At 40.4% G+C, this 13,929-nt stretch overlaps 1 protein-coding gene across 2 annotated transcripts in view; it reads left to right on the top strand.

Annotated features, from left to right (window-relative positions):
- The first annotated feature begins 1,522 nt into the window (after nt 1–1,522).
- Prkg2 (protein kinase, cGMP-dependent, type II) overlaps nt 1,523–13,929 on the top strand; it is a 114,238-nt gene continuing 101,831 nt past the window's right edge. For both annotated transcript variants that reach the window (XM_013020145.1, XM_013020144.1), the window contains exons 1-2: nt 1,523–1,711; nt 11,606–12,079. In XM_013020145.1, coding sequence (XP_012875599.1) covers nt 11,619–12,079 — 461 coding nt within the window. In that variant the 5' untranslated portion in view covers nt 1,523–1,711; nt 11,606–11,618. The remainder of the gene's footprint in view (nt 1,712–11,605; nt 12,080–13,929) is intronic.

Below are 13,929 nucleotides of genomic sequence, written 5' to 3'. Positions count from 1 at the left end.
TCACCCTTTAGTTGGCAAGCCACAGTTCAAAACAACCTAGACTGAAAGAAATGTCAGGACTTTGAAAATTCTCCACTTTCCTCCATTTTGTTGTCAAATTCTTGACAAAAACTCGGCCCATGTATCACAGCAATTTAGCAATGATTTAATTCTTTTCCCTTTTCCTGTGGAATTCTGTTTGCACATCCTCCCCCCCCCCATCACCTGCAGTTAGGCTGTACTGGAGGTCAGCATGAAACGTACAAGTGTAGGCTTAAGCTCATGGAAAAAAGTACTTAAGCATATTTTTTCCCTCCAGTCTCACACAAAAGCAAACAGGACTATATTCTTCCCCCTCTGAAACTTAATGGCTCCTTTGAGCACATTTACACGGGCCTCATTCTATGCATGTATGCATGCAATGGCATATGCTGCTGTTTCAGGAGCCAGCTTGCTATCCTGTGGTTGAAACCCCTAAGGGAGTGGGGTTCTAATATTTCTCTGGATACATACACAGTGAAGAACAGGCCTTCACTGTACTTCTTCGTCCTTCACACAGAAACTGCCCTTGTCCTTGCTGGATTTGCCAGAGAAGTTCCTCCATGGGGAGGAGGAAAGCAGAGAAGCCACAGCAAGATCTCACAAATCCAGAAAGCACAGTTAATAATGTGGTGGATATATATATATATATGTATATATATATATCCTAATTCATGCCTCTAGAAGAAAACACGTAGTCAAAAGGAAACAAGAGAGCATTAAATTACCTGCTCGAGTGATCAAAAAAAAAAAAAAAAACAACTCTCTATGCACTGGGGGAGATATAACCTCTGTCCCTTGAAACTCTTGCATTGGCAAACTCGATGTTAAGTTATAGCTCCAGAGTCCAGGGAGAGCTAAGAGCAAAGAGCATGTCCCCAAGAAGCTTCGAGGTCACATGTCTCTCCCAGAAGGGCAAGGCTGTGACAGGAATGCATGTGCCTGTCTGCACTCTGGGAAAAGAGGTGGGAGAAGCTGTAGTTGAAACAGGCTAGAGGGACTGAGGTTATGGAGAAATGGGGGAGAGGGAGGAAAGGGAATGATAACCCCCCCCCCCGTCCCACACGTTTGAAATAAGAATTCTCATCACATTTGAAAGAATAAAGGCCCTTAGAAGGACGGTGGGATGGCTTTACTGAAGTTGCCCCACTCTGGAGGGTGGGCGGGGGTAAACTACACCGCGGCTGGCTCTGGCCCACCGGTGTGTGGTGTGTGTCCGGAGTAAAGGTTTGGGCTGCTGTAGGTGCGCGCGCCAGTAACCCCACCTTTAGGGAAGCTGCTGGCTCTTCCGTGTTAATAGCCCCGCTGACCTCACCCCTCCATCCCCACTCCTCTGTCCCTCCTCTCCCCCCCCCTTCCCCACTTCCCTCCTTCCCACCTCCTCCCTTCCTGCGCGCCTCCTTGGCGGCACCGGCGGGTGGAGGAGTAAGGCGGCAGCACCCACTCTGCCAGCAGCTCCTGCCCGCAGCGCGCTCGCTCGCCGCGTCCCCGGCTCACACGCAGCGCCCGCAGCCTGGGGCCCTCCTCGCCGCGCACGGTGCGCACGGCCCGGGCTGGCCCAGCGGACCCCGTGGGGCTCAGCGCGCCACCAGCAGCCGAGGAGGGAGGGCGGCGTGGGAGAAGGACATCGAGACGTTGGGGCGGTCGCACGGAGGTGACCAGCTGCGCACCTGGAAAGTTACCCGGCTGGCTGGTGAGGTCGGCAGGAGGAGGGAATTGGGGGACCCGGGATGCGAGGGGAGGGACAGGATCGGGAGGAGGGGGGGGTTCTTGGGGGTGCGGGCTGTCTGTGTGTGCATTGCGCGCAGAGCTGCTCGGGTCCACACCCAGCTTGGTGCCTGGCTTGTACTGTATGTGTGTGTGTGTATAACGTTCACTCGGTGTGGTATGGTTGCTTGTGTGCAGCAGCTCAGATTGGACCTGACTGTGGCCGCGAAGGCCTGGGCTGCTGCTGGGGTCCGAGGCTCCAAGGTGCTGTCCAGGTGTGAGCGTCTCCAAGGCTTAGCGTCTCCAAGATCTGGCGCAGCTGCGAGGAGACAGCTGTCGGACAAGGACTTTTACAAGTCCTTGTAAACTTGCATGGGTGTCCTGTGTCACTCCGGGCAGCGCCAGGCGCTTCCACATCTCGGTATTGTCCTGGTGATGACACGAGGAAACAAATGAAAGCAAGAAAGCAGCCGCGTTGGGGACGGGAGACAAAACAATGGGTTCAAGCACACAAGTGTGAAAACTAAAGTGTGAAAAAAAAAAAAAACAGGGCCCTTGAGGCCAGGGCCAAGAATGCAAGGAAAGGATGCAGGTAACGCTCTTAGGGGGAAGATGGCGCTGGGACAGACGCCTTGGTTTCATGATCTTCATCATACCGCCCCAGGGATACTTTATTTTATTTTTCTTAAAGGAAGAGCGCGGCATACACCTGCTCCCTGCCACACCCCCATACACACAGTTCCTTAGAGACTGTTCCTTTTTCTTTGCAAGTTTCTATTTAACTCTGGGAGAAGGCGATCTTCCCACATGCTACACAGCAGCTGTTGCCAGTTCAGTTTTGCGGGGGGGGGGGGGAAGGAGGAGGAGGGGGAGAGGCTATGAGCAGATTTGGTGGAGAATTCACTTGGGGAAATTAAGAACTTCTCTTCTCCATTGCAATACAGGATAACCAAAAATAAGCGGCATACAGAGATAGTACTCAATATCTTCCTCTTTTACTTGGAATTCTGAGCTCCAGTTCTCAGCTTTCCCTATCAATAGAGGTTAATGAGAATTCACCTCGCCGCAAAGGCCCTGTGGCCTGGATTGTTGCCCAGGTCCTATGATCCAATATTGTCTTCTTTTCCTGTAGACTGTTTTCCAACCCTCATTAGTTTATTATCTTGTTTTTTTTTTTTTTACCAAACTCTCATGGCCATTGTTGTAAAAGTCATTTGCTCTGTGATCATGGTATATCACCCTGAAGTCCCTACACTTAGCCTTGGCCCTTTCTGTGGTATTTGGTAACTGAGTTTCTGTCCTAACCCTTCTCTTTTACAAAGGGCTGAATTCAGTGCCTTCCCTTCTAAGCTCATTTCCTTGGACATGTTTGGGATTCGATGTGCAGCTTGGCTCACCTCTTGAAACTCATCTCCATGGCTTGCTTCCTACTCAGATTTCTTATATGTACAATTATTGGTTTCTATTTCTTGACCACCACCACCACTACCATCACCACCATCTTCTCTTCCCCTTCCTCCTCCTCCTTTCTGACAGTCCGGGGGCTTGAACTCAAAGTTTGGGCACTGGCCCCGAGTTATTTTGTTCAAGGCTAAGCGCTCTACTACTTGAGCCACAGCACCACTTCCAAATTTTTGGAAGTTTATTGGACATCAGAATATCAAGTGCTCTACTTCCTGGGGCTGGCTGAAACCACAAGCCTCGGATCTCAGCCTGCTTATTAATAGCTAGAATTCCAGGAATGAGTCACTGGCTCTTCCTCTTCTTATGACCAGTGTCTAGGGTCCTCAGTTTTACATCCACATATGTATTGATTACTATTAGATATTTTATTGTCTCCCTTTCTTTTAATTTTCTTCTTTCTCCTTCATTTCTTCCCGCTTCCTCAATTCCCCTACTTAAAGTTTCTCCCACAGGCTCCCGTGAAATTAGCATGTCCAAAATTAAATTAGCAACTCATCTCTCAGAACTGCTTTTTATTTTGGTTACTGACATCGCCCCTTACCTAACCACCAAAATATAAGCTCAAAAGTCTATATTTTCTTTCTTTCCACCACCACTCAAATTCTATCAACTATAATCTCCTGGCTTCTAACTACATGCCTATATTTCTGTGTTTCCTTGTTTATCTGTTAACGTAGCACCTAGAAATAAATGAATACTGAATGGTACTAAATTTGGCAGTGAAATATAGAATGCGTGTCATTCATAAAATCTACTGTGAACATTTTTTTTTTCTGAAGGAAGGCATTTCCAACATAGCCTTGGGAATAGTTTAAATGTTGGTACAATAAACTCACATGATTTGTGGTTAAGAAAAAATGTTACTCTCCAAACCAAGACACTATGGACAGAGAAAACAAGCAGTATTTCACAACGGAGCTTTATGCTAATAGTCACAAGGCCCAGTGCACAGATGCTTTTAATTGTAGTGTTGATATGGAAGTTAGCTGTTTCTCACAGAAAACGGTGTGATTTGCTTTAGGGAGCAGAAGGACCTCCTATATTCAATAAATTATTTTCTAAAGGAATTAGGACAATACAGCTGATGATAAGACCAAATTGAGATATCCATATATATGTATATATCAGTTTTATATACATTTAGAATTTGATCTTAAAAAGCCTATATAATTCACTCTTCTATTTCTTTTGAACTGAAACTACTTATATCATAAAAAGATCTATCTGCTTTTCATGGTTTATTGAATGAAAGGAAATTATAGTTACCTATAGCCATAACTTTTATGAAATCTTCTCTGATGATATTTTTTCTCATTACTATGGAGATGGGCTATTTTTTCTCTAGTTGAACATGTTCAGGTTGTTAGAATAGAGTTGGGATGGTATTAGTCTGAATCTTGTACTTATCACATCTTACTTGTATCTCTGCAATACCTCTTACTTTGTCTTACTTCCTCTAAACTCTTTTCACCCATTCCATATTTGTTCCCAAGAAAATAAATTTCATCTTTCTAAAGGACAGATATGACCATATAACTTAAAATCTGTCTTGCATTTAAATCCATTTGCTATTCGTGGTATATCCTTCAGTATCTTACTCCAGTTCCTTACTGTTTTAGCTTCATTACTCATCACTTTCTTTCCACCCAGTTTTCATTTTATCCTGCTTTCTAAAAATGCAAACCATTTTTACATCCATTTCTTAGGACATGATTCTTTTTTAATTAATAGACTTTCCATTTCACAGTAATCTTATATTTACAGAATATCTAGCTGAAAAGTACAGTTTCTTCTATATATCCCTCTCCAATAGAGTCTCTTTAACCTTCTTCCAAGAGTGTGATACTTTAGGTACAATTGGTGATCAAATATTGATCTATTATGGTTGACTTGAGTTTAGCCTGAGCATCAAAGTCCGAGAAACTCTTATTGCCAATAAACTATGTAAAAAAAAACAAAAACAAAAAACTGTAAGTGTGGTAGAGTACTAGCCTTAAGCAAAAAAGCTCAGGACAGTGCCCAGGCCCTGGGTTCAATCCTCTGGATTGGCACAAAAACAAAGAACAACAAAAAAGAGCTCATTGTTTATGTCTTGTGTTGAGTATTTCCTGGTCTAGACAGTAGTAGATAATGAGGCATCTCCATCATCTTACATTCCGCTGGTTCAGTCTTCTATCCTTCTCCCAAAGTCCTAGCAACCACGGATATTTTTCTAGTATTTTCAAGTTTTGTATTTTCCAGAATGCCATATTCATTCATTCATTCATTCATTCTCTATGTACATTTTTTCCATACTGGCTTCTTTCATATAGTAATACGCATTTGCAGTTCCTCTATTTCATGTGATCATTTTTTATTATTGAATACTATTTTATTACATGGATAGATGACAGTTTACTAACCCCTGGGAGGACCTGGTTGCTTTCTAATTTCAGCAATCATGAATAACACTGCAGGCTCTGTCTTCCAAAGTTGCTATATCCTTTCTTTTATGTGCCTGCCAATCGAATGAGAGTTCCTGGTGTTCCATGTCCTTGCCAGCTTTTGGTGTTGTCTGTGTTTTGGATTGGAGTCACTCTAATCTGTGTCTAGTGGTATCAAGACAGTGGTTTCCTATTTGAAATTTCCTAATAGCGTATTATTGCAAGCATCTTTTCACATGCTTATTTGCCACCTGGGAATCTTTGGAATGGTGCCTGCTCATCAACTTTGCCTTTTCCATGACAAAAATATATATACTTGTGAAGCCAAACACCCAGTGGCTCACAGCTGTAATCTTAGCTACTTAGGAGGCTGAAATCTGAGGATCATGGTTGAAAGCCAGACTGGGCAGGAAAGTCTCTGCGAGACTCTTATCTCCAATGTTATAACCACCAAAAAGGAGCGTTCACTCAAGCAGTAGAGCATTAGCCTGGAGCAAAGAGAAGTTCTAGGACAGTACCCAGACTCTAAGTTCAAGCCCTAGGATTGGCATACAAAATAATATTGTTGTATTAAGAATTCCTCTTTATTAACTTTGTATTTTATTATGTCGATATTAAGTATTTTCTCCTAGTTAATGACATCTTACTTTATTCTCTTCCTTTGTAGAGAAGATTTAAATTTCAATGAAGTTTCAATCATCAGTTTTTCCTCCCATAAATCATGTTTATTTAGTCTTTTATCTCAAAAGGTTAAGATCATCTGGATATTTTTTTATGTCTTATAGGAGTTTTATAGTTTTTTTTAAATCATATATTTAGGTCTGTAATCTACTTGGGAATTATTTTTTAGCAAAAGACACAAGATCCTATCTAGTTTTTATTTTATTTTAATTTTTGTTTAAAGGGTGAAAGATTTCCCCATTGACTTGCCTTTGCATCTTCGTTAAGGGGTAGTTAAGTACATTACCTGCATCTGCTTCTGTGCTTTCTTTTCTGTTCCATTGATCTACTTGTCTATTCTTTCACCGGAGCCTTCATAGTCCTTTTGCTTTTCACAACATCTGGATGATTGTAACTTTGTAGTAAGTTGGGAAGCGTCAGTTCTCTGAAGATGTCTCCTATAATTTTATATTGATTTAGTTTGTGTTTCTGAACAATATTTTTTCTACTAATACATTACTTTTTTGGGTACATAACATTAACAGCAAAAACAATAGTAACATTTCATATGTATTGAACAAAGTGCTATATACCAGGTGCTCTGAGAAATCTTATCATGGTCTATTTGGTTAACATTCTGAGAATTCTAAGTGGTAGGAGACTTTATTTTGTCTATCTATCCATCTATAATGTACACAATTATTTTTATGTAATTACTTGTCTATCCATCTAACCTCCCTATCTCTTATCTACTATCTATCTACTAAAGCATCTATCTACTTATTTACTTATCTCTTCCACCACAGACACTGCCCAGTAGTTAGCCTGAAGGGGCATAGAAACTACAGGGCAATGCTTGGACAGGGAGTCTGCCTCTGTGGCTTTATACCTGGTAGTATGCTAAAGATCACTGCTGAGTTTTTTGTTGTGTTATGTCAAATCTATTGGCTTTATAACTCTTCCATTTCCCATATTTGCAGATACAAATACATGATTGTATGTCTGTGTTTATGCCTGTGTAAGTATATTTACATCAGACTCCATATGAGTATATAGAGAGAAACAGATATCATCTAGATCATGTCCAAGTTTTTGGTTTCAAATTATTTTAGGACTTCAGGAAAAAGAGAAAACAAAGCCCAGTGTTTCCCATATTGACTGCCAGGTGTGACCTGGCATGAAGCAGCCCTTTTACTTGCACTCTTCTGTTTATCATTTGGGTGGATGACATTTCCTGAGTAATCAAATGTAATAGTAAAAAAATATAATATTAGCCGGGTGGCAGTGGCTCATGCCTGTAATCCTAGCTACTCAAGAGGCTGAGATCTGAGGATCGTGGTTCAAAGCCAGCCCGGGCAGGAAAGGCCGTGAGACTCTTAACTCCAATAAAAAACATTAGAAAACTGGAAGTGGCGCTGTGGCAAAAGCGGTAGAGTGCTAGCCTTGAGCTGAAGAGCACAGGGACAGTGCCCAAGCCCAGAGTTCAAGCCCCACGACCAACCTTACCCTTCCTTCTCTACTCTTCTTTTCTATCTGCCTTCCCCTCCCCTCTCTCCTTTCCTCTCATACTTCCCTTCTCTCTAGTCCCCTGTACTCTCCTCTCCACTTCTTCCGTTCTCCTTTCTACCTCTTCCATCCCTGGCTCCAAAAGTGCATTACCTCCTCAGTGAACTTTGCTAATTTTCCTGCTCTGTTCGGTGAGCCTTTTAGGTGTAAGGATTTCACTGTAAAGTGTGAAAACAAATAGGGATTACATGAGGGAATCACTAGGCTCAAGGAGGTCTTGCAATTCTGAATTGGCTTTGCATTATTCATAATGCTTTTTTTTTAAATCAGTCTTTCAGTGGAGTTTGTTTCAGAATGCTGCAGAGTGATTTTCTTTTTTTGTGATCCTGGGGTTTTGAATTCAGAGCCTCATAATTATGTCTCTAGCCTTTTTTGCTTTAGTTTGTTTTCATATGCTCTCATGCTTTTGACCAGTTGGCTTCATACCATGATTCCCCACACCTCCACTTCCTGTAACTAGGATTACAGGCATGTAACACCACCCTTAACTTATTTTTTGAAATAGAGTCTAGCTAACTTTCCTCCCATAAATATGTAATATGATCTTTTTAATTCTGCCTCTTGATTAGCTGGAATTATAAGTGGGTCATCACTCCAATCCCATGATGTATTTACTTAATGAAAGATACAGTCCAGGTAGAGTAAGGCCTCTGCCTCTCCCAAGAGAATATTTGCATTTATAGACTTCTTGTCTGGAAGGCATCTACTACTCCACACTTCGGCATATCTAGGAATAATCTATAGTCTATACTACTAAAAGAGCTACTATTTAGCTGGTGCATTACTACATGCCAGACATTTTAGAAGGTACTTCACAAATATAATCTTCATAATAACCATATAAGATGGATGTAAGTACATCAACTTCCTAGATTTAAAAAAAAAAAAGCTAAATCAGGGAGACCAAGTAATTTGCTGAAGGGTGCTGGAGAGCAGATTATTTTCAAGTCCTGATTCCATTGCTAATGTTAAATTTGTGCCTTTATCTCTAAAGTCATTTGTTGTTACATCATGCGCTGCACTCTACATGTAAGAATTATTTTAATAACCTGTATAGCTACAATGATAAAACAGCATCCTGTGGTTCAATTCTCATTGTGGCTAGCAATCCATACTTGACAAATAGCTTCCCTTAGTGACTGATACAAGCAAACAGAAGGTATCTAATTAGGTTTTCTGAAGCCAGTGACTTGAAACCTTGGCTTCGGGGACAACAGAATCTCAACAGTTAAACTAAAAAATCCAACAGCTAAAAACTGAAGACAACTAAACTAAGAAATCAGACTAGTAGTGAGCATGTTACAGCTTTAGTCATCTTCAATTAGTGACTTGAAAAATGAGTTTGTTACTCTCTTTCTACCCATCTCTAAAATTCTAAAGAACACGAAAGCTTTGCACAATTTCTTAACTGACTTCATTAAAACCAGAAAATAGGTGGCATTTTGGTTGTACTTATATCGTCTACATAATTGTGCTTTTGGGTTGGAAAATATTGGATAGGCACAGCATTTTTTTCTTGTCATTCACAGAACAAAATTTCCATGTTCAAGGTGCTAGAAATGTTCTCACTGTCAAGTTCTCCTGCAAATCCGTGAAAGGATATGTCCGGATATAGTACATGACACGTAGTTAGATCTCAGTAAACAACCGTTCTATGAATAAAGGATGAGTTGTTAGTATAATATTAAATTTAAATGTGTTTCTGCTTGCTTTTGTTCTTTATAAGGTAGTTCCTTTCTCCTCCTACCCCTCTGTGACCTAAAAATGCTTCTCTATGAACTATGTATCCTGTCTAGAAATTAGCTTAGTGTTTCATGTTAAAAATTTGTGCATATGTTAATTTAGATACTTACGGGAGCATCTTGGTATGACTAATTTAAAATCTCATTCAAGTTAATTCTCAAACCTCACTCTAACATCCTTTGAATCACTAATTCCAGCTCCTCAACCTTCTTATATATTGTTCATATCTAAAGATAATATGTATTTCTACTGAACAGGAAGTTAAAGGTTAATCTTGTCATATTTCTGTAACATACTAAGGCAACTATCTTTGGGGTAATGTTTATTAATGACTACTTTGAACTGAACTCCACAAGAGATATGCTAGAGTTCTCAGATTACATTCATAACTGAATTTAATTATTTTGCTCAGATCATTTATCTTCAGCAATTCTCATTGGCAAATTGGTTTTATCTGCTTGAACTGTAGAAGCTAGAGTATATCCTTATATTTATGCCTGTTCAGAAGTTACCATTAATCTGGTAGGACTAGTAAAATAAAGCTGAATACTTCATTTCTACCTGAACTTAAAATTTGGAGGGCGAGAAAGACAGGAAATTATGGAAAATTCAAACTTTCATCTCATTCAGGCCTCATTTCCAAGTATTATAATGCTTCATGTATTATGGCAAAAGCATAAAGTAGGTAACTAGAAAATCTTGAGACATTATCATATTGTATCACAACAATATTTGCCAAATTTCTAGTTCTGCTTTCAACATTTTGCTTTAATGTGTTTATCAGCATATTATTTACTTTTATTTTCATTGAATTAACTCAGTCAAATTAAACACTTAAATTAGTCTCCACTGAAGTTAGAATGTCAGGAAACCAAAATTTTATGATGTTCATTTTTATATGTATAAATAAATGTTGAATATGTAGCTTTGAAGTAAAAAATTTGATATCAACTCAAATTATCTTTCATAATCCTCAATCTTCCTATCATAACTGGAGAACCATCAAATTGGCCATAACTTTAGGAGCCACATGAGAATATTCTTCTGTCATTTGTGTGTGTGTGTGTGCCAGTACTGGGGCTTAAACTCAGTGCCTGGGCATTGTCCCGGATCTATTTTGCTCAGGGATAGCACTCTACCACTTGAGTCACAGCTCCACTTCTGGACTTTTTAGGTGGTTAATTGGAGATATGATTCTCATGGACTTTCCTGCCCAGGCTGGCTTTGAATGGTCATCTTCAGATCTCAGCCTCTGTAGCTAGGATGACATGTGTTAGCTACCAGCACTTAGCCAGGATATTCTTGATAGAAGTAGAGAATCTTTCACAATAAGTCACCATTTTGTGGAGATCTGCTTTTAGCACCTAAACTAAAGGCTATTGAAAAGTCACCATACTTGCTTTTGGGGACCACAGTCCAGTAGTTTTTAATAATGAGCATTATCAGAGATTCTGTGTTCAATAGTACATGAAGCAGGAGAAAAGTACCAATAAGGCAACACCAATTCTGCATCCACTTTGGGAAAAATGCAGATGTGTTATTTTCTAAATCAGGGGAAGCTTCCTGACTGTAGCTACACAGGGAGCTGGGAGAGTTGTGACATTTTCCAAGCCTCTGTCTCTGTCGCTGCTCTTTTGCATTTGGTCTCTGCCATGCTGACATCCAGATCCCAGTCTTGCTGTGATGCTTTTGACAGCTATCCTGAGAGAACAACCAAAGAGAACAGCAGGTAACTGGTGCCGGTTGTGCAAAATGCTTAGGTGTGATACTTGAACGCAGGAAGGGATGGAACAGAATTACCAAGATTTAAGCTTTACTTAACAGAGGGAGAAAGGAAATCGATGACCAGTTTGCCTTCTGAAAACCATGGAGGGAATTTATTGCTCCCCAAAGGATGAGGACTGCTATGTTTGTATTTAGCAAGCAGAATGGAATGAGAAGGGTGGGAGGTGCTTTGGAAAAATGGAACTCTACTTGGTCATTCCCAGTTCTTTATCCTTTTTTTTTGGTTGTTGTTGTTTCAGGTCCCTGAGCAACATGGGAAATGGTTCCGTGAAACCCAAACACTCCAAACATCCTGATGGCCACTGTGGGAGCCTCAGCACGGAGGCTCTGAGGAACAAGGTGGTAGAGCTGGAGAGAGAGCTGAGGAGGAAGGATGCTGAGATTCAGGAGAGGGAGTACCATTTGAAGGAGCTTCGGGAGCAGCTGTCAAAGCAGACAGTGGCCATCGCTGAGCTCACCGAGGAGCTGCAGAACAAGTGCATCCAGCTGAACAAGCTACAGGATGTGGTCCATATGCAAGGAGGGAGTCCAGTGCAGGCCTCTCCTGATAAAGTGCCTCTGGAAATCCACCGCAAGACCTCAGGATTGGTCTCTCTCCACAGCAGGAGAGGTGCAAAGGCTGGAGTGTCTGCTGAACCGACCACCCGAACCTATGACCTCAACAAACCCCCAGAGTTTTCCTTTGAGAAAGCAAGAGTCAGAAAGGACTCCAGGTAAGAAGTTTCTACACCCCTTTAAGTCAGGTCATCCTCCTGTTAGGAAGAGCTAACATGATGTTCATATACTCCTAGCTTTGGTGATGGAGGGGATTGGTCAGGTAGTATTGTTTTGCACAAGTGTCTCTCATTGAGCAGATTTTTCTTTAAACAGAACTTTTTCATTTACCTGGATTTCAAAGTAGACAGATGTAACAATGGGTAACAATTGCCATTATCTTGAAAATCCTAGGGAATGAAGAGGTAGGATTAGGAAGTCTCCACTCTCTTTCCAACGGAACAAATTTAAAGATGTGCACAACTACAGTGAGGTATGACTATATGTGGAAGAAAACCAACTTCTTAGGATTTAATTCACCTAGAGTAAGATGCTGCTAGAGGCTTAAAGAAGCGTAGCTTTGTTCACTCATTGCACATATGATGTTCTGCTCCAACTTCTGGCACTCAGTGTGCAGGATGCTTAATATAAATACAGAAATCTTTCTTGTAGGAAAGACAGTGTGTACCAAAGCAAATAAAAAATGTGTTATTATTAATTGAGATAAATGATGTCATAGTTATAACAAAATAGTAGGTGGTATATTGAAGAGGGTTGAGTGACAAAGATTGGATTGTCATGAAGTCCTGGCTGAAGAAATGGCCTCCAGTTGAGACCTGAAGGACAAAAATGAATAGAGACAAGTTGGCGCTGGTAGCTCACGCCTATAATCCTAGCTACTCAGGAGGCTGAGATCTGAGGATCATGGTTCAAAGCCAGCCTGGGCAAAAAAGTTTGTGAGACTCTTATCTCCAATAAACCACTAGAAAACCAGAAGTGGTGCTGTGGGTCAAGTGGTAGAGCACTTGTCTTGAGCTGAAGAGCTAAGGGAAAGCGCCTAGGCCCAGAGTTCAAGCCCCATGACCGACTCCCCCCCCCCCGCAAAAAAAATAATTGAACAGAGACAGAGCAGAAAGAGCGTTTCAGGCAAAGGGACTAGTTAAAATGAGAATCAATTTTAAAAACGGGACTATTTTCCTTTAAATCATGGACTATTTGGGTATATTTATTATGGGGTATAATGTGATGTTTCAACATATATTTATACCATATGCTGATCAAATCAAGGCAATTATCAATTTTATCATTTTTTATTGTTTGGAGCAAAATTAAAATACTTGAAAGAGCATATAAATCTTTCCCACCATAGTCTTATGTTTATGTGAGTTTGTGTATATAAATGTTTGAATGCATGTACATTTTTTTGTTTTGGCTAAAGCTCAATTTTCCTAACTAGGAAGGATTGGTTAGAAATATAAATTAAGGTTGTCCTTTGGAATTACTTTAGAAATTACATATTTATCTGTTGAAATGAGGTCTTTTGTTTTGATAATGTCTTTGTGGAGCCAGAATCTCTTTTTTAAAATGCAAGATCTATGAAATTATATCAGATTTTAATTTATTCACAGATACAACTAGTATAAATCAAGGTAGCAAAAAAGAAATTGATTAATTTTTGTAGCAAAAATTTTAAAGGTGGCTCACATCTTCAAATTTCAAAGTAATTGACACATACAGAATGACCAACAAAAAACTATTACGTAAAATGTCATATTGGATTATTTATCACAATGGTATGTGGCAGAAAGAAAACAGGAGAGTCTTATTAGCCCCAAAGTCTTAATTTTTTTAATTTAATTTTATTTTATTTGTGAACATACTGTACAGAGGGGTTACAATTACATGGGCAGGATAATGGGTACATTTCTTACCAAGCATTGCATCTTCCTCCTTTATTTACCCTTCACATCCCTTCCCAGCCTCCCCCCTCCCCCCCAATCCCAATCCTTCTCCTTCCTCCCCTGCTCCC

The sequence above is a fragment of the Dipodomys ordii genome, unplaced genomic scaffold, assembly GCF_000151885.1.
Source record: "Dipodomys ordii isolate 6190 unplaced genomic scaffold, Dord_2.0 Scaffold49, whole genome shotgun sequence".
Taxonomy (NCBI): domain Eukaryota; kingdom Metazoa; phylum Chordata; class Mammalia; order Rodentia; family Heteromyidae; genus Dipodomys; species Dipodomys ordii.
This window is presented reverse-complemented; position numbering and strand designations above follow the sequence as displayed.